Here is a 27,939-nt window from a genome sequence, read left to right as displayed (position 1 = left end):
GGAGAGGACATCCTGATAGAAGCACTTTCTCTCCCACTCAGCCCACAGTGAAGCCCTGTCCTTTTCCGTCCCACTGTGAGAAGGAATTCAGCCTTCTCACTATGGCCTCTGATGCAGTGCCCTAAAAATACAAGCAACTTATTCTCCCTTCAAAATATCCATTTTAAAACCTTTATAATTTCTAGAACTCACTGGCCATGTGTCACGCTGACAAGAAAATCACCTGATTATATGATGTATATACTATTCTACATAAAAATAGTCTTATTTTTCAGAAAGTAATTTAAGACCATAAATTGAGGACAAATTACACATATAGAGTTCAGGTGTTGTTTATTCTTTGACTAACTTTCCAAAATCATTTTCCTTGTGTCCCAGAACTTTAAATCTGACGTAAGCCCTCCTTCCTACACCTGTCTTTATAAGGGACACTCACAGTCCTGTTCATTGTTATCCCCTAGCTTCTCTTTCTAACCAGAGCGTCCTCCTGCAACCAGAGACTGGGCTGGCTCAGCTGGCACTTAGCATCTCTCAAACCAAACGTAACAGCAATTTACAGGCCACATTGTTTTCACTTCTATCTGGCTCTGTGACAGATTATTAAGACCCATTTAACTAAATTACTGCTGAGAGTTACAAATGTTAAATTAACACTTTGAGAATCAGTTGTTAAAACCACATTCAGTGGTTTTGTTTTCTTTTGTTTTCCTTTAGGATTCAGGGTATAGAAGAGGTTATTGTGTTAGGTGAAGTGGTAATTAAATTGTTCTTTGGTCTGCTTTCCAATATGGCTAGTCCTGGGTCATACAGATTGTATCAAGTTGGAAGATAGCTTCGGTACAGGTGAAGACAGCAATATTCAGGGTGCAAAGGGTAACACTTGAGGCATCACCCGGAATGTGTGTTTGGGGGTTTCACCTGCATTCAACACCTGAAGAATCTCAGCAAGCCTCAAGTGAGCATGGATTTGGGAGTCTGCCAACAATTGTGCCTATCAAAACGCAGTTGTGCAGTCTTGAGCAATTATCTTTGGAAAAGCATATAGGATACAGGAGATTGCTAAAAGCACAGAAAAAAAGATACATTTTTTCATAAAAGAAACAAATGGCTAAAAGGAAAATCTTCAAAAAATATCTAGGCATAGAGCCAAATTCAACAAATAAAAATACTGGGATGAATTGCCAAAGAATCCGTTTGTACGCACTTCCACAATCATAAGGGACTCGGCCCAGGAATCTACGGGGTTTGTGAGGAACTTATTTAAGAGGCCCAAACCAATCTGCTCCAGCACACGGTGAAAGCCGGGCAGGTCGGGGGAGGCAACAGAAAGGACTGAAGCAGGCCAGGACGAGGGGGAAGGAGACGTCAACAGTGATGACTCCCAAGGAGACTCAGGTGGCTGACTGTGACCAGGGTCTTAACTCAGATGAGGGGATCCCCTCCAGAGGAGTTTTCCTGACCTCCCAATATTTAGAAAAATTAATTCCAACTCTCTTTTCTACGACTGTGAAAGTCTGAAGGCATCTCTCCAGATTTCAGCAGGGGCTGCACTTCCCTGTCACTGTGGTCAATGGACCGTCTCTAGAGATGTGATTGTCTTTTGCCTGTTTGAAGATGATCCTTATATAACTGCTCTGATGTCATTCCAGACCAGAGAAACCATCCCTTGTGTTTTATTTGTTTTATTCCGGCCATCTGAGAAATTGCTAGGTTAGGACAGAAGGCTCTTGACTGGAGAGCTGGGAGAGCTCACCTCGCACGCTGCGTGAGATGGGACTTTCAACGACCTGTGTCTACCTCTGCCTCTGCTGATCTATCAGACGTTAAATAAAACTAGACATTGGGGGAAAGGGTGAAATGGTTCCTGCCTAATCTTTGCTGTAAGGAGGACTGCTTTCAAGCAACCCTCCTTCCTTTACAGTGTATCTATCAATCATTCATTCGGGTGACAGCTGGCCCATTGAAGGGAATTTGAAATGATACCTTACATTCCATAGAATATTCTCTATTGCAGAGCCATTCAAATAGCTCTTACTTGCCATCCTGCTGCTGTTTTGTTCACTGCCGAGGACAAAGAAAACAATTGAACAGAATGGATCATTATATTTTGCTTATTTCTTTCGGTAAACTGCATTGTGATCTAGTGGAAATACATTTTCCAAAGCTTAAAAATAAGCACTGTAAATATTGACCTAATTAATGTACGATTCTTGCTGCTTTTGATGATCATTTGCCTTTGTTGAAGCTTGAATCACGACCTTTGGCCTCCACTATTTATGCTGTCACTATTAAAGTTGAATTCAGTTAAATTGTAAATATAATGCAGGCACTAAAATCATGTGGTTATCCATTTGTTCCAAAGCGAATGAATACGTGATTATGAGTGTTTGTGTTTGTGTGTGGTGGGGGGTGGCTATTTTTTACATCTATGTTATAAAAAGTAAAGTTAACAATTTTAAATAAGTACATGGGTTGCCACTTACGATATACTAGGATATGATTACTTCTCATTGATATGCTGCAAAGAAGCTTACATCTAAATTTGCATCACTATGCTATTCAATATCAAATATTTAAAACCTAAAATGCATTGGCCAGTGCTTTGAGGCATTAACTATACCACTTTCTAATGTGTTTAACAAAAGAGTTTTCACAGTAAAGTATTACTGAATCTTACAGTCCTTTAACCTGTGGGTGTATTTTTACAACCTCAGGGGGGAAACTTCCTTGCAGATTTCACCAGCCCTTGAGGATATTTTTCAGGTTCCTTTAAAAAGCCATTCTTTTCCTGCCTCTATATTCCTAAAGTGAATCGCTACTTTTGATAAGATTATACTCCTAGACAAAAGAGCAGACTATGTCCAAAGAACTCAACCCTTTACTCAAAAATATAGAAAGAATGGACACAAAACTCAAAAACAAGGTAAAATGTCTGTGGACATATATGGAGTGGAACCAAATTTGGGGGCCTAAAGAACACTAGGGTTAGAAGAAGCGGAGGCACAAATTTGATTTGTCTTTCAGAAACAGACACTAAATACAGCCCATTTGTTGCAAGAGATTATAAATTGACTCCCTATGTGAAGCGAGGCCTAAATATAAGTTATTTTCTTAAGAGCAGAAGCTGAAAATGCTCTTGGATCCCAACTGCCATGTTGAAGGAAGCCCCACGGAGCCCCCACGAGAGACCACAGGAAAGGCTCACCTCCCACGGAGCCCAACACCGCCCCCCGCCCCCGCGTCCCCCGCAAGCCAGCCTCCGCCAGCCACGATGTGAGCGAATGCGTCTTCAGACGGCTCCAGTCTTTGGGTCTTCCATCTGAGGACCGGATCCTGAGGGGCAGAGAGCAGCTGAGCCCGTTTGAATTGCAGACCTACAGAATGTATGATCACAACAAATGTTTGCTTTAAACTGCTGAGTTTCAGGGCATATGTTACACATCCTTCGTGACTGTTAATTTATCTCTTTATAATTTACCTAATGCTGATTATCTCGGCCTCCAGAGCTCAGAACAAGAACACGACATTACTTCTCTCCCAGTATTCTTTTGTCCCGAGGAAATAATGCAAGTAGATACAAACCATCCCTGCTTTACTATCTTTTTTTTTCTTTGGTGTCTTCTGTCAATATATATTTGTCATTTAATGTTATGTAAATAAATTGTAGGCATTTTCCATAGCCAGAGTGTTTCAGGCTTATTTTTTAAATATATATTATATCTGTTAAGTGCAGCTGAGATAGTGATCTTGCACCTGTTACCATATTCTCTCCAAGTCCCAGTTCTAATTAGACTCTGCTGTCTGCACTAGCCCTCAGCCCTGTGCCCTTGCCACATCGATGTGCCATTTCCTCCACAGACAAAGTTTTGTTGTCCAAATAAATACACTTGTATGACCAGGTCTAAGTCATTTCCAGGAATTAAAAGATATGTGAAATGAACTCAAGTCTAAATGCATAATTTTCTCTTTGTACTTATTTGAAAATAGGCTTTTACATAAATTCTATAGTCATGGAAAGACATAGTATAGGCTATTCTTTGGACAGCCTTATTTCTATGAATAAATTAACAGATTTGGGGTCATTATGCCCTTTTTTCTGAAGCCAATATTACAAAAGGCAGTCATCAAAATGACAACACAAACAGAAATACTGTGGTTACTTGTCAATCCCTATTGTGGCCGTAACTTTTTAGTGTTTTCCTGTGGACTCAGGCTTCTCCTTCATCTGTGACTTCACACATGAGGCCGATTTGATGTCCTCCTTGAGCTGTCGAGTGTGCATTTTCACAGACAGTCACGTGAGACACAGACTCCTTCCGAGAGGCCTTCGGAGGGTGAGTTTCAGGGCTGTGCTGACATCATGGTTCGGATGGGTTCTGTGAGGCCCATTTGATTCCACTGTATCAACATTTACCAAAAACAGGAGTATAAAATAGGGCCTGATTGAGCACCTGGGGTGTCTGATCGGGGTGATGAAGATGCAGGGAGAGTCAAGGTGCTCCTGGTGGTGAGAAGCCTGAGCATTAAGTTCTTCAATTTCTGATAAAAAATAAACTTTTCTCTAATGCCTAATAGCATTTTTCCCTTCATGACTAATCATTTTCTTATCTTCCCTGGGGGGAGAAACATGCATTCTTCCCATAAGTTCCCATTCTTTCCTGTTTTATGCTCCCTTTTTTCTTCTTAATTAAACAAACATCTGGAAGCTTTGAATATTGTGACTATACGCCATCTTACTTACAAAAAGGCACGATGCTGTGCAGCATAAGTACATCACTGGCCACCCTTTCCCCTGTGTCCGTGAAGTGCTCACTAGAGCAGCTGTAAGAAACCATCAGCCCGCCCGTTGTGCGCCGTTCAGATTTTGTGGAGTTGGGAATGCTTGCACCATGATTCCAACACATCAAATGGCCCTTACTGAAACTGGGAAAGAAGAATATTCTCCTAGTAATTTATTTATTCACTTACTTCTTATCTTTAATTTCTAATCTAGCTTTCATGGAAGACCTGCTATGAAAAATTTTTAAAAAGATAACATTTTTCACTCATAAAGAACATATTTTTTAAAAGTAGATGTTAACTCAAGAGTAAATATTCCACAGGCTAACACTGCCCGTGTCCTCTCTTTTCTTCAGTTCACTCTTACATTTTCCTAAATTCTGTGGTAGTGTTGATCCTTGCATCTAACACGATGGCGCCTATGATGGGAATGGGATAATCACCAAAGAAGCTTGGGGGAAAGATTATTTATGGTTAAAGGTGAAAGAAGCCAAATTACTGACAACTTGGATGGACTTTGCGGGTCAAACAAACAAAACAGAGACAGACTCACAGATACAGAGAACAGGCTGGCGGTTGCTGGAGAGGGAGTGGAGGAGGGGCAGGTGAAAAAGGGGGAGGGATTAAGATGCACAAATTGAAAGTGATTAAATAGCCACTGGGATATAAAGCACAGCATAGGGAACATAGTCATTAATCTTGTGATAACTATGTATAGGGCCAGATGACTAGACTTATTGGGGGGATCACTTTGTAAATTACATAAATGTCTAAACTCCATCATGTACACTAGAAGATAGTATAAAATAATATTGAGTGTCAATTCAAAATGATATATAAAAATGGACATTGTTTTAAAATCCAGCTTAAAATTTAAAATCTTAAAATTAAATAATCTCAAATTATTAAAATAGACTCCCTAATTTTTAAGAATTCAATGTTTTTTACTTCAAATTACTTTAATTCACAGCCTCATAGAAGACTTCATGAGATAATCATTTCCAAGTGAGGAATGACAGCATCTAAGTGAGGCACTGACTCTCTGGAACTGTGATGATCATCCATCGAGTCTGAAACTGAAATGCGCAGGTGGAAACTGTCTTCCCCATGGAGTCACAGCAAAGCACATGGTGTGAAGTTAGCCCAGTCTAATAAGCCACTCATATCACTTGGCTGAGATCAAAAGATGTGAATAAATGTTCTCCCTTCTTTTCTTTATAGGACCCAGTGGGAAGCTGGCTACCCCCGCTCTGAATTAAGCAATCACACTTTTTACCACTCTCTCTGAGAAGAATGATGTCTCCTTGGCATTCTTACATAAACGCTTAATGAATTACGAGCTCCTGTCATCACTTCGGATCCCAAACAGCCCCCACGACAAAGCTTTGCCCGAGGTTGACTCTCTGCAGTGGCTTCTTGAATGTGAAAGGATTAGTCCTGGGATCCTCAGTGATGCTTTTAATTCCCATCCCCACCCTCAACAGGGCAATGACAGCACTATGAACAGGTCCCCTGTACTTAAGAGATAAAATTCTTCCAGGACATGAAAAAAAATCTGATATTTTTACTTGCCATAATGCACAATCATGCTGTACAGATCTGCTGTCTGCTTTGTTGATGAAATGTGAAATCTGTCCAGAAAGTACCCAGCCATGTACTATTAAAAAATAGAGACATTTACTGAAGAAGATATAAGAAACATTGTACATAGGACAATGACACCTCAGTCCCCTTCAAAGTAGGCACCTTGGAAACTCACACAGTTCTCCCAGTCACCATCAGCTACCCCGTCATATTTTTCTGAATTTCACTGATGGTCTGAAATCTCTTCCCTTTCAAAAGTGATTTTAGTTTGGGGAGAAGCCAGAAGTCACAGGGTGCCAAATCTGGGCCACAGGGGGCTGAGTCACCTGGGTGATTTGATGTTTCACCAAAAAAACTCTACATGAGATATGATGCATGAGTGGGTACGTTGTCATGATGAAGCTGTCAATCACGAGTTGCCCATAGCTGTGGTCTTCTTAATCATGTAAATAGCTTCTATGGTGGAATGTTGATGCTTAATGCAAAATTTGATGCCGATTTGTTGCCTTACTCATTTTGAATGCAGTGGCCACACAGTATACCTGCTCATTCAATAGTGTCTACCACCCCTGCTGACTAGTACCAGTGAGGTCACATTGTTCACTCATGTGCATTCCAGTCCATACCCCTTGGCTGGCAAGTTATGTCAATGTCGCACGAACCTTTCTCGTAATGTTAATAATGGCTGGACTTTTTCTGGACAGACCTCATATACTAAATCTTATTCTTTTTCTCATGACCTCTAACTTTTATTTTGTATTTCATATCTGTGGTTCATTTTGCCTTAATTCCTCAGTTTTATCTTCTAATTACTGTCTTCCCATCAGTAATATATAACTCACCATTAAATAGTCACCTTTTCAGAGATATTATCCAATGCTTATAGTGCTTTTTTTTAAAGAACTTTGGTGGGTTTTCTGAATTTCCTCTCTTTGGACATCATGCCCTATTCTTGCCTTATAGAGTTTACCCCCTTATGTTTTTATCTTAAACATAACCATTTTCAAATCTTTTCATAAGATTTAAAATAACCCCAAACGAGAAATAACCCAAATGTCCATCAACTGATGTCAGTATCAGAATCTCTCTTAGAAAGAGATGTTTCCTTATGTGCTTACCCTCTTTCATGTTCGTATGTAGGATCTGTTTCAGGGAGACAGGCATTGCCCCGGAATGGGAACCTTATTGTTGAGAGTTTTACCTTTATCTCTGCCTGGTTCACAATATTTTATCAGCTCTAGACTATTTTTTGCACCAGCATTACAGAAATGTATACTTAACAAAAAATGAATTTTTCCAGTAGATGTTATCAGTTTTGACAAATAATGCAGTAATATAAACCTAACTCATTTCTACGCCCCCTAAAATTTCCCTCTGCCTCCCTTACAGAGAATATGCTCACTGATCCTCAGTCCCAGGCACACCCAAATGTTTTCTGTGAGTATGATTTTGCTTTTTTAAGAATTTGTATCAATGGAACCGGAATCATGAGATGGTGTACATATGCATGTCTGGCTTGTTTTACTTAATCCCATGCTCTTGAGAGTTATTTACATTGTCCTGTGTATCAATAGGTTATTCCTTTTCATTACTGAACCCTATGCCAATTCATGGGGATACCATAATTTATCATTTGCTAGTTGCAGGACATGTGGGCTGTTTTCACTGTTTTGTTACTATAAACAAAGCTGCTATTAATTTTGTATACAAATATTTGTTCCATGTTTTCTTGCTTCTTTGCATGCTTGGTATTTAATTAGTGGATGCTGAAAATTGCAAAATTGTGTTGTTTAATATTGAATTTCATTTTATTCCTGTATAGTTTCAGGACTTGTTCTGCTGATCAAGTTATGCTGTTTAGATTTCCTTGACCATTTCAAGATTTGCTTTTAAGTTTGCTCAGGTGAATATGGCTACATTTTATTTATCTATTTTTTATTGTTGTTCAAATACAGTTTCTCCATATTCACCCCACCAAACCCCCCCATCCCCACCTTCCACCCTCGAACCTACCCCCTTTGGCTTTGTCCATGGGTCCTTTATACATGTTCCTTGATGGTCCTTCCCCCATTATCCACTCCCCACTCCTCTCTGGTTACTGTCAGTTTGTTCTTTATTTCAGTGTCTCTGTATTTTGCTTGCTTGTTTGTTTTGTTGATTAGGTTCCACTTAATAGGTGAGATCGTGTGGTATCTGTCTTTCACTGCCTGGCTTATTTCACTTAGCATAATGTTCTCCAGTTCTATCCATGCTGTCACAAAGGGTAGGAGCCCCTTCTTTCTCTCTGCTGCATAGAATTCCATTGTATAAATGTGCCATAGTTTTTTGATCCACTCATTTACTGATAGGTACCTAGGTTGCTTCCAGCACTTGGCTATTATGAATTGTGCTACTATGACTACATTTTCTCACTATGGGCCACTGTTCAACATTTATTTCTGTATTAGATTTTTGGACATCACACAGGCTGTGGGTTTTTCTTTCTTGTGCACTATTGCCCTGACCACAGTTCAGAACTTGTTCACACATAGGCTTGGGGTTCATCCCTGTGTCATGGGTGACCCAGCCTTCCCAGTTCCTGACCCTGTGCAAGAAGTCCCATTCCATTTTCTTTAGCACAAAATAATGCCATCTTTCACAGGCATCACTTGTTCCTTGTACCCCCTATTCATCTACGAGGATGTCTACCATCTCAATTAAAATTTTTACAACCTGTTTTAACAAAATATTTACTCAAGGGAAACTACACATCTGTGGTAGAACTTGTTGGATGGTAATGCCTTAAGTATTGCGTTCCTATGTGCAGAAAGGGCAACATAAGAATAGGGGCCTCAGCATAAAATGGTCACGGTACCTTCAGGTGATACAGACCAGCTTTTCAAAGAGAAATAGTTTTTCTGTTCAAAACATCTAACCATTAAAGGGAGAATCCAATGCAACATAGCAAATATAATTGTCTTCTTAAACAAGTCAAACATTGGTAATATTTTAATTAATCCATTTGTGAGCTATATGTGTTAACTTGCTTTGTGTTGCAGGCTGTCAAAATTCTGTAATAATGCCCTGCCCCATTGTGGTCCTGTGTATGTAGGATTAAGGCACGCCTACATTTTCCACCAAGTCCCTGCCTCTCCATTGTTTCTGAGCATCTAATTCTTGTCTTTCCATTGTCTGCATTGAATTTGGCAAGGTGTGTGAGCTGTCACTCCTCAGGGTACTAGAAACATATTCAAAGGACATTTCCAGCTGGGTTGCATAGCATTTCATTGTCTCACAAAGGACAACCTTCACAAGCCCAAAAAACTTCCAACACAGTTCAACAATAGGGTTTATTGCTTCCTAGATCCCATTTCAATTTTATTACACTGTTGAAACTTGTTTTCTGAAAAGGTTCCAGAAAATAACCTGACTAAATTGCAAACTTAACAGTGAATGGTTTTAAGACAAACAAGACAGTTGGCTCTTTTCTAAGGAGTGAGATCACTCCTACATCATGACTTTCAGGTGTAGCAACTTGACACTTAACTGCCAAGAGGACCAAGAGAAGACCCATCTTTAACAAATCTCCAGTCCCTGCCCACGGGGCCTTTCATTCTCCCAGCATACCCATCACCTCTCCCTCTTACTCTCTGCATAATTACAAAATCATTTTCCACCAAGTTGTGAGCCGTAGCCTATGAATTGACTATAACTCCCCAGTAATATCCTCCAGGGTAGTGATTCTTCTGGAAGCAGGAGTTTGATTAGGAGGTATGGAGCGGTACCAGCAGCCCCACCTTCACCGCACCAGCCACCTTAACTATTCTACACACAAAATGTTCTTCCACTGCTCTCAAACACCAGAATTTGGCAAAGGCTAGGTTGCATTAATGTTAGTGTGTGTAAATAAATCCTACCATGTGGTCTTAGAGTCCTACAGTGAATGAAACTTGCACCTTTGCATTCCAGCTGACCTTACTTTTTATGTATCACTTCTCACCTGCTGCTGCCTCCATCCAGTACAACACCCGTGGGAAATTTCAGGACCCAGACTATCTGAATGTTGATAGACTTTACAACTTTTCTCAATCCTGTTTTTTATAAAACTTTTGGAAATATGAAGAAGCAAAAAACATCAGCTGAAAAATCAGATGAGGAAACATATATCCTGGTTGTAAGATATGTTTGTATTGGCACCTTTTTCTCTCACAATATAGAGTAGCCCAAGTGGTGTGAGGGCCTCGGTCTCCATTTTCTGAAAAGTTCAGAGGTTGGATTTCAGTTCTTTTTACCCCTTAAGGATTTTCATCATCATCCCTTTCGACAAAAGAAAACATAGATTAGAAACAACCAAAAACACTCAACATGACTTGTTTAAAAACTTTTTTCTTTTTCTGATTTTCTCAAAGAGACCAATCTTGGTTACCAACCTTGATTACTAACCACAGAATAATTATTTTTTCCCATAATTCTTGGACAAGTTAAAGTATTCCACACTCTTTGGTTAATAATACATACTAATAGTAAGAATATTACTTTAGATGTACAGAAAACCTTCCTTCTTTCCTAAGAGCTGGAAGATGCTCACCTGTTTGAGCAAGTCCTTCCCCAGTGACGTGGGGAGAGGAAATGGCTTTGCTCTAACAGGTTGCTCTGTATCGCACAGAACAGAGCAACTGAGAACCTAAACATCTTCCTTCCCATTGGCACCTCTATAATGGAAAATCGTAACTTGCTTATAGTTTGCTGAACCCTCAGTTTTGCATCTGACAACCTCAGTGTTTCCCTGTAATGGACACATCTGTTCTGATCATCACAGAGTTAGAAAGCATATTTCCCCTCTTCAAAGGTTATGTGATTGCTTTTCTTATTGCATTTTTTAATCTTATTATTTGTATCATATTTTTTAAATTTGAAGTTCGTAGTGACTTATTTTCAAAATATGGATATTTTCATATTTTCATATTTCTGATTTTCATATTTCTGATTTCATAGTGTGAATATTTTATATTCCCTTTCTTTCAAAGTTCCTCCAAGTTATATAAGCTTTAAAAATGGGATCGATCCTGAGTTTGTGCTGAAATGCATGTCACAGTGAATTAGGGGGAAATGACTGGAAGCCCATGGAAAATGTCTCCAAATTCAGATGGAACCCCTACATCTGTTACATGTCTTTGTGCAAGTGTGTGTTCCCCTTGTCCCTTCCGCAAACAGGAGCACCTTCAAAATCCAGAAGGAGACTTTCCAGCTGTTGTGCTTATCTGTGACTGTGTGCATGTGAATTCTCTCTCTGAATGGCTGGTCATAGCTGCCCATTTGTCTTTCTGACAGGGATTTTCCAGGTGCCATGTTGCTGCCACTACTAAACCACTTCTCAAGGAAGGGTGAGCCCTGGCCACCAGGGGGCGCATGGTCTCAGAAGTAGAGTGCACAAAGACATCCTGTATCTGCATCTACTTACCAGAAAAGTAACAGCAATTCTGAGGGACAAGAGAGGGAGAAACTGAAGAGTAAGAGAAGTGTGGACAGGCATTTTCACAGCCCTAAAGCCCTGCAGTCTTCACTACCCCTACCTTTCCAAGGAAAGATGGCCCATGAAACGCCCACTGTGATGAACAACTGACCTCAGGCAGAGGCATTCACAAACACCTGGCCAATGTCACCAAGCTCACATACATTCATGAAAAGCCATAACTCAAAGCTTTCACTGTGTTCTATGTTAAATCCCATTTTCAGAATATTAATAGTTTTTCAAACTAGGGATGAATTCCTCCAGTTTCTGTGTTTTGAACGAGGATCATTTTACAAACGGTTTTTTTTTTGTAAATTTTATATCCTCTGTCATGCTTTTAGCTACTAGTCTGCAGAGCCCTGCACCACAGAGAACTATCAAATGTATATCAAACGTCATCTTGTTGCTTTCAGTGCTGGTTCTGGCTGTGATTACAGGGGTGAGGTGAGAGCTTCAGACGCTTCCAAGGAAAACACCTGCCAAGCTGATTGATGAGGGAAAAGCCATTTCAGACATCATTTTCTGTTTGATTTTATAAACAAACCACTTTAAAGAAATAAACCAAATGTAAACCAAGTAAAAGTCCAGAAAAATAATACAGTTTCAGATATTACTTTAAGGACAATTTCTTTTTACATTAAATATCCACAATTCTTCAGTCAATACACTCAATCATTTTTGCTATTCTTCAAAAGCTGGGCACAAGGAGACACTTTAAATGGAGATTTACAATACATATTTCAAACAGGTCCAGAAAGATATTTTAAATCATATTTCAATTTTATTTTCAAGAACATACGAAGTTTATAAAAAGGAGTTGGATACATAAGCAATGTGTGAGAATGTGTAAAAATCAGAATATATGATTGTAAATACATATTCAGAAAAAAGAGCCACAGGAAAGGAAATTGTGGTACATTTATTTATTCCATTCACTTTCTAAACTACCAGCCAAATGTAGGCTCTTCAAGGGATACTTTAATTTTAACATTTCATAGAATACAAATACTCAGAATCCAAATTGAATTGGTCTGGAATGTAGGTTGGATGATGTTTTTTAAAAAACTCCCCAGAAAATACTAATACGCAGCTGGAGCTAATAATCTCCTGGATTGTCCGCTTGCTTAATGGGGGAGAAGGGGAGAAACCTCCTCACAAAGCTGTAGGAAATTATTCTTCTGAGAGCCTTTTAGCACTAAAGGACATCCAGCCCTCCAATAGGAGAGAACTCTTTTAATAGTATAGTCAGCTCGGGTCATCTGGGCAAACACAGAATTAAGAAAATATTTCATTAAGTGGTGATTAAACAATTTAATTACTATAACATGCTTCACTAGTTTATAGTTTTATATAGTTTTATTATAATTTTTGGCCTCTCTATTAAATGGTGGTTTTTCAGCTCTTTGGCCAATTAAAAATTTTATATATATCACACACACATATATGAATTACTATATTAGATATAAATATATACTGTAGAGAGAAAAAAAAACACTGTAATATAGATTTCACTCAATAGTTTTCCTGGGGCAGGCATCTTTTTAGCTGAGGGTCCATACTGACTGATAGTGGTTCATTCTAGGAAAAAAGAGAATAAAGCTTAACAATCACCAGTATGTATGATACCAACTACTGGTAAATTAAAAACCTGACTGGCTCTCCATGCCATACGCTTGCTATTGTCCACAGAAATATTTCTGAGAGTTCTCTACCACTTCACAGGATCATGAAGCTGGCTGGTCCTGTCTTCGCCAACACTCAAAAGGCTTTACAGTCTGCAGAACCAACAAGAGCACATCCTGGGATTCACCCAGGTCATCCAGTCTCATTTTGCTGAAACACTCTCCTCTGAGTAGTGAATGCTCCTTAGGACACCTGGGAACACCAGGAACTTTGACGCCATGCAAAGAAAAATGCCACTAAATTGTTTCCTAAATGGTAGGGTTTATTTCAATGCTCACATACAATTGCATGAGACAAACTATTTACATAAAACCTAAGTACAAAAAATATAATACAATTTAACTGTACATAATCAGGGCTCTCTTATTTTTTCCCAGGCAGAGGTGAAGAGGGGGTTGCTGTGAAAGGAAGATTGCTGAGCCTTAGCAGTACTTGGGATCACTCTTCGTGAATTTATTGTCTTAAAGAAGATGAATTAGTTTGGGTTACAGGAACTGGCAACTTACCCAGAGCAGGGAACGAGCACCGCACTTTCACCTCTGTCACAGCAGCTCCTTTTCACGTGTAAATAGGTCTGTTTTCCTCTGAGTCCAAGCTGGGAGAGGTGCGAGTTGGTTTCTAACCCCCTCTGTCCACCTCTTCCCTCTCTGAACTCCCATAACCTCTCCAACGAAACAGGCAATGAGCTCCCTGGGCTGCTGCGGTCGGTGTCTTCAGCCGGGTTTTGAAAGCACTGCATCTGTCTCAGGTGTCAGTAAACAACTTTCTTAGGTACAGACCCGGGTAGCTCTCGAGTGAGCATTTAAGACAGTGAACTGATGAACAGACAAGATGAAAGCGAAGACCATTGGAAATTTGTATGTCACACTGAATGTAAGAACTGGAAAAAAAGTGTGGCGTGCTCACCGGCCCTGTGACGACATAGTCGGCAATCCACAAGCACTCCAACAGGGCAACCAAATATATATATATGTATATATATTTTTTTAAAGAAACGATCCCAAGTAAGTTTATTTTGTATCACAAAACAGCAACAGCAAATGAACAGAATAAGGCTTTTAACATAACATTTTCAAGTCACGTCAAGTGACACAACACAGACGGTTTGTTACACACCTCTGGGGAATCCTACACCGGGCCAAGTTTGTGCATTTCCTTTGTTGATGATGTAGTATTTGGTGGTGGACATAGATGCTTAGGTTAAAGGTTCATACTGTGCTTTCTCTCAAAGTACAGAAGTTCAAGTGTGATTTTGCCAACAGTCATGACAGAGAGGAAGAGCAATCAACTTTAGCAGAGAAAACACCATTAACTTTCTTCACCTAAATAAACAACTTTGTGAACTTGTGAAGCAGCTTTGACACTGACTTAAAAAAATAAAGATAAAAAAACAGCAGGCCATATTCTGTGTGGTTCTCTTTCCTCTCACCATATCTGTGGCCACTGTCGCCAGCCTCTCTGACTTTCCTACAGCTATGGACTTGCTGACCATAGGGACAGTGACAACAGTCTGTAACCCCCACAGGCATCACACTGACATTCCTACCACAGGGCAAACGCTAAGGCGCTTGCAGGAGGATGTAAGACGAAAGTGATGTCAGTTCCTGGAAGGCGAGGCCGGGTTCACCTTCACTCTGAACACACCTGGGCCCCTATTCCTGGGCCACACCCCAGTGGGGGGTACAAATCACATCTGAAGATGATGTGCTTCTTAGTCATTTTCTATTCCTGAGTTCAAAGAGGCATAGAAGAGTGATTTTCTTTAAAGAACAGCCAATCAATCCCCTGCTTTGAATTGGAACCAATAACACCCAGACAAAATAATAAATCATTTTAAACAAGGCACTGGCATTTTCAGAGGAAATTAAACTATTTGAACATATAAAGGGTGGCTCACAATGCCCTCTTCTTAGCAAGATTTTGCTCCGAGCTTGTATTTATCCAGCATGTGAACCATTCGAGCTACCATTCATCTAGTATGCGGACTCTGCGGAATTACACTGCCAACAAGCTGAGAAAGAACATGATCCCGTTTGAAGTGCTGGCCTCATATTTCTGACTACATGTGGCGGGATGAATTTTATTCTCTGCCCAATAAAGTTGTTAGTTAAAAACTGCCATAAAGTGGTTGTCTGCCTCTACTTTTCTCCTTTCCGGTTCTTGACTAGTTACCATCATCATGCCAACAAGGTGAAACATGTTTACTTAAATGAGAATTGATCCTGGCTGTGGTCATGAGTAAGCAGCTTGATTGCTTTCTAATATGCACTAATATGATCCTTCAAAAATACTAGGTGACAGTACACTTTGTATCAGTCTCTGAATTTGGTTTGGATGATGCTCTAAGTCTCTTTGCAGAGTGGAACTATATTGTCAAAAGAGAACAGGTCTCCACTGCTAATGCTTCTGTAACATGTACCAAATTTTCAATAATGCAACACAGGAACACTCAATAAAACTTTGATCTACATGCTCCAAAAAGTATGTATGGTGCACCTGTAACGTAAGTCCTAAAAAGGGGGGATACGGAAGTCATTTTAGAAACTTTGCAGCGTTCTCCTCCCTGTACAATGTGGGTGCACTTTGGCCTGACAGATGGTCACTGGGTTAGGCTGGAGAAAGGAACAATGCTGGGAACCACTTCCAAAGAATTTAAATGAGACTAACCTAGTTTCCTAATGAAAACCAGCCGAACTTGAACTGTATCCAGAAACAACCCTAAAAATGAACCTGTGATTAATGTCAGTTGACAACAGGTTCCTTTAGTGGGATTAAATTGCCTGGTGCAGTGTAAAGTATGAATTTATAATTGTGCTTCTTGTAGTAAAAGAAAAAAGAAGAGGAAAGAGAAAATTAAAAAGTCACACAGAAATGAAAAATGTGACAAGTGTCCCCAAAGCTTTTGGCAGGAATCCGGAGTGGCCCAGCCTAAGGAAGAGCTGCTGTGGGCAGCAGGGGGTGGGGGGGAGGTCCCGGGAGATGTGGCAGGGCCGCTGTGAAGACCCAAACGAGAGGGCTTCTGCCAGAAGGAGGGTGCGGAGGTGATGAATTGGCACCTGAGCAACAGCTCTGTAGTGACAGCAACAAAGTTCCTTCACAGCTGGTTAAAATGCTTAGGATACAGCTGAAATGATTGTAAACAAGCTGAAATCTGTTACGTAAGAGGGAGAGAGAGAAAGACAGAAGCCAGAAAAACCAGGATCATTTTCCTTTGAATAGAGTGTCAGAGGACAAATATGAGGGGATTTCTTTGCAGTGATAATTACAAGGATTTATCTTATCGACAACACAAAAATGCTGTTGCCGATGAAGGCTGCTTTCCCCAGTCATTGTCTAAGATTGATTCAAGACTGGTTTTGATATAATTTAGAAAGCACTTCCCATGAAGTCCAGTGGTGCTTTTCTTTTTAAATATTAGTTTCTTCTTTCCTTGGGGAAATAGAATAAACTTTTAAGCTCAGAAAGTTTGGGGGGGAGGGATTCAAAAAAGCAGCTAACGTGATACATGGTGAGGACATTTTTCTTATAGGAAAGTGATGAGCTGGGTTGAAGCATCCAGTTAAAATCAGGAAACCAGCTGGCTTCACTGCAGACTCTCCGCACAGACAGCGCAATCCCAGGCAGCACACAGGGATGAGGCGATGCGACCCGGACCCCCACACGAAGACCCCACACACACCGCTCGTCTGCACTCTACCAGGCCTCCCGGAGCCCGCCTGCTACTGAAATCTTAATTTCTGTAGAGCCATTTCTGCAAATCTGGGGATGTGAGGATATTTGGAACTCAGTATTACTAAACATAGGGTTTTCCCAACACTTTTTGAAACTATTCCTGTAAATGGGGTAGGGTAAAAACACACATATGCTAATAAGTCCATGTTTGCCAATGCCCACATTATATATTTTCAAAGATCTGAATGTTCATGGGTCAATAAAAACACATTTCAAAGTCCACGCAAGGCCTTTATCACAATGCCCTTGGCATTAGATGAATTCTTTCAATCTTGTTTCTACTTTCAATGATTATCCAACCAACTGTCACGTCACCTGTTAGCTGTTGGTGAATAATTTATCCTTTTTTTTCCCTACTGGGGACCACTATGAATTGTATAATACCCTGAAATGCTCAGAAACACAACAATAATTAAAAACCTTACTTCCGGGTACCCCGATTTCTCAAGCTACATGTTGAAACACTGTGGCCTCCATGCAGGGAGACGTGGGAGTGAGTGGACGGGAAGGCAACACTAGGTTAAAACCAAAAGGCACCAGAGCTAAACATCTGCCCCTCACCTGACCCAGGGGCGGCAATGCCACCTGGGAACAGGGGGAGCAGCTCACTAAGCACAGCAACGGGCAGCAGAAAGCAAGCTTCACACATCATTAATGCTCTTGGTAGGGGCCGATCACCAGACGTCAGTTCAGTCAGGGAGATGGAGAATCAACGTTAGTTCTTTCAATACTTTCCATCAACATGGGACATTTTAAAAAAGTTTCTTACAATTATATTTTAGTACTTTCAATACTGTCTTCAGGGGCATCGTTAGTGTCCAAGGTGTTTTCTTCACAGGGAGAGAGGAAGTGTAGGGTCTATCCAAATGCTACACAAGTCATTATTTTACACACTGGCTCTTCAGGACGTTACGATGGACCAGACAGGTGGGCATCCAGGCCAACTGTGTGGCCAGGAGCTCCCTGGAATGCCATGAAATCCAAAAGTCAGAAATAAGGCTGGTTTCGCAGCAACCTGCAGAACAATCTCCCCTTCACTGTGTCTGTGCCTCTCGTCTTTCCGCTTACCTCCCCGAGTGGTGACACAGGAACCGCATCAGGACCAAGGATGGGGTGTCTCAGACCCCATATAATCACCTCTGCAGATGCAAACCAGGTTGCATCCTGGGCTTCCTCCGGCACGAATCATTCCCTGTCCAAACACACAAGTTGCTCCCTAGAATTCCACAGTAGCCTCCAGACGGGGAAGATGGGAGCTTCACGGGAGTCACTGTGTGGCCACATTCATATTCTTCATTTTATCAATACCGTGGACCTAAACACTCCTTATGTGTGTGTGTGTGTGTGTGTGTGTGTGTGTGTGTGTAGGGGGCTCACTCATAAAAAGTGACTATTTTCTTGAATGAGAACATCGTGAAGATTTATGCTCCAGAGCAAGAAGAGGCTCCTCTTTCTAGAGTCTCCTTCCCGTGCGGGTGGCACAATTATTAAAAAGCTCAAGGAAACAACAGACTTGTTAAAAAAAACGGACTGAGCACAATAAGAAACTCCACATTGTGGCTCATTCAACAATATGACCAAGTATTATAGACCAGATTTTCACAATGTCATATTTAGATTTTTGTTGCTTTTAAGGACATCTATTTTTGGCAGCAATGGGACACTTGTGGCTTGAAATGCACTTGAAATGTATCCAAACTTCATCTCTGAAGTCTTGGAAACATGGGCAGTCATGGAGCACAGGCCTTGAGGAACTGGGGAATTTCAAGAAGCCAAAAATATAAGAACTATTAGTACTCATCATAATTATTGAGATCTGTAAAGTAGGCGTTAGAGTAAGTCTTCCCGGTAAGATGCGGGTTGAAATACTTGTTTCTTTCCTCTAGGATCAAGTTGTTTTTATTAAATGCCTGTAACACATAAAAATAAAAAATTTAAGTGGCATTTTAGAAAGAGACTATAACGAGGTGGCGATTATGTTGAACTCGAGTTCTCTCCCAAGGCTCTATCATTGGAAAATGTGTTTCCTCGCTTACCTGCTTCCTGACACCACTGCCTCACTGAGGATTTGCCTCGTGACTAGAACGAGGTCGGCAATTTTTATATCTTCCAGTTTGTCGCTGAGTTTTAGGCAGGAAGTGTCCAACAGCGGCCGGGAATACGTACTGTTATACTCACTTAAAGGTGAATAAACTGTTCAAGGCATTTCATATAAATGACTCCACTGATTTTCATCATCTTCAATTCATTGAGAAGAAAACGGGAGGCTCAGACAGTGTGAGTTACAGCTGGTAAGTGACTCGTGAACCCAGGTCTGCCGGCTCCACTGCCAATACCCTTCCCACCCCTTCTTCCAGGGAATGAGGAGGAGACTGGTCACTCACTCCAAATTTCTGGGGCAAACACTAGGTTGATCACCCATTGGGGAAACTTAACAAAATACAGCAGTCACACTGCACTTCTACATCACACAAAGCTTCACTGTGCTTAAAAATTATTTGAGGATAGCTTTTATAATACTGTAACAATTTTTCTCAGATTGCCATCCTGGTGACTCCTGAGATGGACCTGTATATCTTATTGCCCAAGCCTGGTCCTCATTTCCACTGCCCAGCGTGTACCTGCCCTTGGCCTGGAGCTCTTCTCTTTGGCATGACCTCCCTTTGGATGCAGAAAGCACAGTGAAGGCAGAGCTGGACACTGGCCAATAACCTAATATTTCCCAGCATTTTATTTGTTGCTGTTACCATGTCTCATTTCTAACCTACATTCTGAATATGAGACTCCGAACATGTCTTCACAGGCAAGGCAAGGCTACAAAGGCAATCCATCATAAGTGGAATCTGTTGCCTTGCCCTACGCCCTCACCTGCACCACCACCATTGTGCCTTGTCAAGAGTCCCAGGGTCCACCCGACTTCTTTGTACCTCTGGCTGCTGTGGTGCTGCCTATCCCTTACCTTGATGGCCTCCACCGAGTCGTACTTGTCCAGTTTGTTGATGTGGTTCGTTATGCTGGTGTTGAGAGGGGCAGGCGCGATGGGGTGGATGACAGTGGCATCGTGGGATTGCTGTTGGTACCGCTGGCAGTAGGTGTAGACAAGGAGCGTGAGAAGGCAGCCCAGGATGGAGCTGCTCAGCCCCACAGCGACCATGTGGAACATGTTGAACTCTGGGAAGACAGCACCAAAGGTGACGCTATGCTGGGAAGGAACATGCTACACAACAGCGCAGGGCTTTAGTGAACAGAGGAAGACAGCATGGAAAGCCCCGTATCCATCCAAAATTAATCGTAGTGCCTTCCCTTGACATGGCATGGCCACCAAGACACTTCTCCGAGGTGAACAGAGTGTATTTTAAGTTGATGCTCTTACGTATTGTAATGAGTCCTTTGGAAATCACCTTAATATACTAGCAGAAGCTCCTTTTAAGTTAAAGAATGTTCTTCTCTTTCAAATGCAGCAGCTCTAGGGTCTGTGGGGGTTTCTAGGAAACATGAGCTCCAGGCTCCTGCACAGGCTGGGCGTCCCCACAGGCACGAGGCTGTGCCCCTCCCGCAAAGGGAGGAGGGGTTTACTGCTTCTAATACCGCTCACCTGCAAGCCACCTTTCTTTATTCCCCCTTTTCTTTATTATTTCATTTTATTAAAAATGAGTTCTACTTCCATAATTCTTATGTTTCTCAATATATTTTTGATTATGAATATGAACACATAACATAAAAAGTGTAAAAGGGAATATAAGAATAACGTCTTTTTCTTTCCTAGGGGACTACTATAGCCAGTTTCTGGTGTGCTTGTCCCAAAATTCTCTGCACACTTCTGTGCTCTGTGTGTGTGTGCACACAAAAATGTTATCCTGGGTACCACTTTTTTTCACATACATTACATTTTGGAGATCTTATAAAGAAAGTGGAGACCATACAAATAAAAAAAGGATTTGTGTCAAGGGAATAAAATATGACATTTTAGTGGTCATGAAATGACCCTCTTTTTACACTTTTTTCCTGTTTGATAGACTCTGAGTTATTTTCCTTGAGTTATGAGTACAAACCATGAAAAAGTGGAAAGGCACGCATTTATGACCCTAATATAGCTAGCATTGGCTCATGTGACATCAAGGTAACATAAGCTCAACCTGCCTAATGTCTGAGAAACAACAGCAGAAAAAAAATAGACATTCATGGTGTGTTTGTTAGACACGTTGCAATTAGAGTTTCACACCTCTCAGGGACTGAAGACCACGCTGGGCAGTGTTGAAGAAGGTGGGCTTGGAGAGTATCAGGTAAAGCAGAACACGATCTTACTTTTACTACTGGGTTGGCCCCGTGTGGCTAGTCAGTTGTTTGTGGGTCACTGGCCTTATGTGTCTCCCCTGCACAGGACACATCCCGAGGACGTGGCTTTTTCCCTCTGGGTGTCCCTTCCATTGGCCACGAATGGGTGCACTGGCCCCTAAGCTGAACCCGCTCCCACCCCAATCTGTCCACACCGCCCCAAGTGGAGCCAGTACAGAGGTGAGTCTGCAAAGCTGCAAAGTGAGGGCCCTGGGGCTCTCAGGAGAGGAGACCTGCAGGTCTGCCCCCCACACCCAGGCCCTGGGGCATTTGTACCTTAACTACTCGTGTTCCTCACGAAGGGTTTTTCAAGCAGTCTTCACCTTACCTGCGATCCACAGCAGGTGCTGAATGTCTCTCACCTGTTCCTAAACCGTGACCTCTCCTTCTAAATGGTGCTCTTTTGCTGTTCCCAGGCACTGCATTCTGGGGACCCGGGGCCCTGAGAGGGGGATCCTCTTTCTGAGGGGGACGGACCCTGGGCTGAGGATGCCTCGTTGGTGCACTGTGAGCACAACCAACATGCTCCTACTCTCACTGAGACTCCAAACAACGTGATATTCCCATGGCAGGCATCCAGTGTGCTCGATGCAAAGGGCTGGATGATCCAGGAGGATGTTACTAGAACATTCCACAGGTATCATTCACTCCCAGCACCCACCTCAGTCTTTCATTTTTTGATTATTTTGTCAATAGTTTAGCGAAGTGAAAGGACTTCATAAATCTTTGGCTTTTCCTGATTTTGCCTGAAGCTACTAGGGCCGGACAGCTCCCAAACAGGGACAGTTGGATCAAGCACCTGGGGACATTCCAGCAGCAGCCACTGCAGGCTTCACTCTAACACCAAAGCTGTGCTCCAGGGACCCTAGTGCTGTCATTTCTTGATACTTTAGGGTTGAGACTCCCTGGAGGCATTGTCAGGTATGAATATAACTACTCTCTGCTGCACTGGAAACATATTTCATTGCAACACGCGGAAGATGTATGACTCTATCCATATGCAGATGCTTTGTCATTAGTCAGATGCATCACTCCTCCAGGTGTCCTCCAGGGAAGGCTGGGGCCACTGACATCTTTATGAAGATTATACAGTCCTGTGTCTCGTGTGACTAAAAATAGCTCTCTGAGTTGAAAAATTTCAAAAGGCTCAGATTTTTTGCAGAAGGAAAAATAGTGCCTATTCAATCTCTTGAATTTACTTACTGTGACTCTTCACTCTGAATATGCCTTTATTGCTGTTATTTTGGGTCAGTAAAGCTGGAATAGAGACCAATTGCCTAGCTGGTTCAACTTCCTGATTTTCTGTGCAAAATGTGATTGATTTTTTGCAACAGACTAAAAAAAAAGACATCCACATTATCTCCCAAAACATCCTTGCTAGGAAATTGTTTTTATCTATCAGCTCAACAATCAAATCCAGCTGACCTCTTACCCAGCTATCCTGGCATGTCACTGTCAGTAGCCTAGAGATCCAGAAAATTAGTTCTGAATATTGTAATTAGTTTCTATGAATTAATCGATAGCACCTCAAGGATTGATTCCTTGCTGTTATTTGGCGCAGCTGGCACAGACACACAGCAGCAGCATTTTAAGATGGGAGTGGGCTCTGCCGTATGTCTTCCTGGGAGCTCAAAGCCTTGGAAGGACTTCCCATTGCTTAACCCTCAGAGGGCTGGCCAGGGAAAGTGGTTTTCGAACTTGTGGAGGGCCTCTCGACTGCAGAGACGTCGGCTGGTGGCTTTCCTCAGAACAGGGTCACTTCCTACAAACACCACCCACTCTGGGCCTTCGCTGCCTCTGAGGTCAGCGGACATGCCAGGAACCTGGTGTTGTCCAAGAGTGTCCACTGACCAGGGTGCTGTGGCTCTAGCCCCCAGACATGATCCTCCCGCACCCTCTTCCTGTGGCACCCTGAGCTTCAAGTTCACACTGCGATCCCACTGCCTGGATCCAACCTGGGCTCCACTGCTGGCTGCCTGTGGCAGCTTCAGCCAGGGATCCCATCTCTCTGTCCCTCACGATCACTGCCTACAAAAGGCAGATAAAAACCGGTGACTGACAATGCTTTTCCACAATTTCCAAGGCCAAAATCTCTGAAAAGTGAAAGACCTGACCTGACCCATTTGCTACAGCTGACCAGAACTGCCAGGAGGATCATTAGCATATTCGGTCCACCCACACGTCACAGCAGCATCTTTAAAGGAACTGGTCACCTGGTGTGGCCCCCAGATCCTGCAGGGGCCTTATGTAATATACAGTATATGCCCCATATAGACCGTCTACAATCTGGAAAGTGTTCAACTCCAAAACCCTTCTCTATCTCCAATTCTTTTTTACATAAAGAATTGTGGACTTGGGCACTTATGTAAGTGCTCTTTGTGAGGATCAAATAGGTTTCTTCTTGCCATTTAATGCAGTGACTGGTCTCAAATACTAACGGGTTCTCATTAATGGATTAATGGATTATTTTCATTTAAAGTGGCATACATTCACCTTCCAGGTGGATCCCGAGTTAGTGACTGCCATCTGTGAACTCAGTGACCTGACTCAGGTCAGGCACCAGACACTATCCCTGAGGACAGGACTGCTGGCTCTTTCCATCCTCATCATGACCTCCAGGCCCCTCATTAAACTAGCACAGAGTGGGTGCTCCACAAAGACCACTGAATGACTGGATTACCACGTGCCTGACTAAACAAAAAGAATGTACAATAACAGATAGTGAACTCTTATTATTAAGTGTAATTAATAATGGGAAGTATATTCCTAAAATATACCTAAAAGCACCAGACTCCATCTGAGAATAAGCAGAGACCAAAGCCCCTTGGGTTAAGTTGTCTGAGGCTCCCCAGGTAGCTGGGTTATGGTAGGAATGGTTATTAATAGGTCATAGGTCCCTGGCTGGTGTAGCTCAGTGGATTGAGCATGGGCTGCAAACCAAAGCATCACAGGTTTGATTCCCAGTCAGGGCACACGCCTGGGTTGCAGGCCATGGCCCCCAGCAACCGCACATTAATGTTTCTCTCTCTCTCTTTCTCCCTCCCTTCCATCTCTAAAAAATAAATAAATAAAATCTTTTTAAAAATCTTTAAAAAAAAAGGTCATCAGTCTATGAATACACACATATGACAATGACCGTCTTGGAGTGGGTTTTAGCTCCAATTAGCAAAGGTGGACCAAGGCTGGGCCTGGATATATGGACAGCGAGCTCCTCCCATCCAGACACAGTAGACACAGACAGTAAAGTCCAAATTTATCATAGACTGGAATCAGAGAATGTTGATATTTGTCATTTAGCATTCTGGGAAGTTTGAAACATATCTCTAGAGATATGGGTAGAAGAACATTATACCCCCTTACAAGTTTGTCAATCCAGCAATCTCGCGATCTGAGGCTGACTGCCATGAATTTGCATTATAAATATAAACAAATTGTTTGAATACTCATCAGAACTCTAACATTGAGATTCAGTATCTGTATAGTATCAAAATATAAAGCACAAGGGTTCATAAAGCTTAGCATTCACCAGAATCATCTGAAGGGCTTGTTCAACCACAGAGTATGGAGTCCCACTCAAAGAGGGTTTAGTTCAGTAGATCAAGCAGACACTTGAGAATCTATTTCTCTCTAGTTCCCGGGTGATGCTGGTGATGCTGGTCTGGGGACCTCACTTGAGAACCACTAGTCCAGATGTTCAGCATTGACCCTTAGCATTTATGGTCTCAAAGCATAAGGTGCTTGGGATCCAGTCTGTTGTGTTTTTGCTTTTGGATTTTTTTTTCTTGGAACAACAGCAGAAACATGATTTGGCCAACAGCAGAAAATATCAGAAATCAATGAGAAAGTAGCTAAAAGGAAGAACTTACCTCCACACCTTTTCTCTTCTACACTACTGGATCTTGCCACAGATACTTCTGGAAAAACAAAAATCCAATCACAATGTATAAAGGGTATTGGGAAGAAAGATCACATTAGTGATTCCTGACAAAACATCTGATGATTCTGAGTTTTATATGAGTCAAAGTTCCAAAAGCCTGCTTTTTAAAAAATTATATTTGTTTCTGTGTTGGCCTAACCAGTGTGAGCTGTTTGGTTAGGATCATCTTGCCTGGGAAGGGGTGAGTGTCATCTCCACAGGGATAAAATGCAATGGTCCCTGACACTGACACCTGGGCACCAGCTTGAAAACAAGGCCAGAGAATGTGCTGATTTTCTGTTACAATAGTTCTGCCAGCCGTGGAACCCACAGCATTTGTCTGAGGTCTTCCTGACTCAGATCTGTTGTTCCATCAAACCCATTGTTGTCACATGCCCTGCAGAGGGCACCAGTCCACCAGCGCTCCAAGGAAATGGCCAGAACAAATAACGTCCCTATTCAGAGCCCATTCATGCTCTGCCAGGCCACACACATGAGCTGCCAATGTGAGGAGAAACCCACCCAAACAGTAAAACACAATTTCAGGAGGCCAGAAACGTTATTCTCTCCTGTACTGATTCTTCATTAGATAACAAGAATTAAAAGTATATCTATGATTAAAAAGGGAAACAGCAACAATAAACATTGCAATTTTATATCATATGCAATTGAAGTGCCCTATAGGGCCAAAGCTAGTACTTTTCTCTAAAACATTATCTCTTCCATAAATGGAGGGAAATAAATTATTACCTAGTACTGCTTGTAAGAGGTTGGTCTCTCCTTTGGTTCATGTTTCAGTGCTAACCCATGCAGTGGGCATATGTGACATGTTGTGTCAGTATATACACCAGACCTACAGTGAGCACGTGACAGGTCACTACCTACCACTAAAAGCCAAACACCAATTTCACACGGAGAAGCCAGTGGCGAGAAGGCCAGTCACCTTTTCCCCAAGATACGAGCAATTTCCCAAATGGGTTCCCATTTCCCAAATACATTAAAATCGCACAGTGAGGATGCAATTTCCTCCTTCTCTTGTGCAAACATATGCACACAAGCATTGCCAAAATATCTGACTTAATAATTAAAATAACTAAACATGCCACGTTAATTTTTTGAGCAAAATCTTCTGCATGTGTTGTAGTTACGAAATTGTAGAAGACAACACTGTGCTTAAAAAATGTCTAAGATTTTTTTTTAAATCTCAAAACTCATAGCCTAAATGCCAGTCTATACCGGCAGTTATCTATAAATCTACACTTGAATCACCCTGAAACCACAAGTTGATAAATCTATCTGTTTCACCAAAGGGACCTCAAAGAACAGTAAATCTCTATTTGATGACTCATTTTCTGTGTGAATGTGGGCAGTGATTTCACACACATTCTGCCCTTACCTGGGATGAAATTGGAGTCAAAGACGCACGGCCGGCTCTCCGTGGTGTTCCCCGAACACTGGCTGCCCACAGGGAACAGGAGGACGCACTGGCGGGCGCGGACCTGGACTCCAGACACGTCACACTCAGACCAGTCTGACCACTCCGACCACATCTCTGCAGAGACCAAGGGTGGGGAAGGAGGCCACAAGGCCCACTAAGATCAGCCAACTTGAAAGCAGGGTCAGGTTACAGCTACACATGTGAATTCAAGTCCTCACATTAGGTTTCATGGGCCTGCATGTAAATGAGATGTACTCCTATCTTCTTAGAAGTCCAGTGGATACAATACACACAAGCAGGAATAAAGGAACCAATATATAGTTGAAATAACGTGCTTAAAATACACTTGCTAAAACCACATGATTTTCATGCTATAAAGTAACTGGATTAGACACTCAGGCTATCAGTGATGCCCAGCTGTGCACAGACCACTAGTGGTGGGGACCAGAAACCATCTATACAGAGCACATTTCCATCAGGGTAGTACTGCTCCTCTGCAAAGAGCAGCCCTCAAATGCTTTCCTGAGACACTCCCCCAGGCCTCACGCTCAGGCAGGAGGAACAGCGGGCAGTCGAGAGAAAGCCCAGGTGTGTTCCTGAGGCACACAGGGCTGTGAGTGTTCCGCCACAAAAGCAGTCCTGTAGAGCCAGTACAGCCCAGTCAGGCCGTGCTTCAGGTAGAGTTCATCTTATCCCACGGTCACTGTCACGGAAGCTCGTGGAAATCAATGTACTAGTCTTGGGCTAAGGCCAGAAGTTGAGCAATACCAGGTCCCTTCACCCTGAAGTGGAAGATTTGCCAGGATTTGTTAAATTCATCCAGGCCTACAGATGTGTGACAGAGAGGCATTCATATTTGAAGTAAGGAGGTTACACAAATGAACTCTTAATATCATTTATGAAGTATTAATCAGCATAAAAATGTATTTCTATGCAGTTTGGTTTTTGCCCCCCCTTTAAATGCAAGATGTCAGCATGGGT

The 27,939-nt window shown here is 41.9% G+C and overlaps 1 protein-coding gene across 4 annotated transcripts in view; it reads right to left on the bottom strand.

Annotated features, from left to right (window-relative positions):
• Positions 1 to 16,946: 16,946 nt before the first annotated feature.
• Positions 16,947 to 27,939, bottom strand: part of SEMA5A (semaphorin 5A) — a 439,222-nt gene continuing 428,229 nt past the window's right edge. For all 4 annotated transcript variants that reach the window (XM_028515073.2, XM_036020275.1, XM_036020274.1 and 1 more), the window contains 4 exons: positions 26,917 to 27,072; positions 25,471 to 25,518; positions 20,229 to 20,440; positions 16,947 to 19,179 (listed from right to left, as the gene is read on the bottom strand). In XM_028515073.2, the coding sequence (XP_028370874.1) occupies positions 19,060 to 19,179; positions 20,229 to 20,440; positions 25,471 to 25,518; positions 26,917 to 27,072 (536 nt within the window). In that variant the 3' untranslated portion in view covers positions 16,947 to 19,059. The remainder of the gene's footprint in view (positions 19,180 to 20,228; positions 20,441 to 25,470; positions 25,519 to 26,916; positions 27,073 to 27,939) is intronic.

Source organism: Phyllostomus discolor, chromosome 3 (genome assembly GCF_004126475.2).
Source record: "Phyllostomus discolor isolate MPI-MPIP mPhyDis1 chromosome 3, mPhyDis1.pri.v3, whole genome shotgun sequence".
In the NCBI taxonomy this organism is placed as follows: domain Eukaryota; kingdom Metazoa; phylum Chordata; class Mammalia; order Chiroptera; family Phyllostomidae; genus Phyllostomus; species Phyllostomus discolor.
Note: the sequence above shows the minus strand (reverse complement) of the source record. Positions and strands in the feature narration are given on the sequence as shown.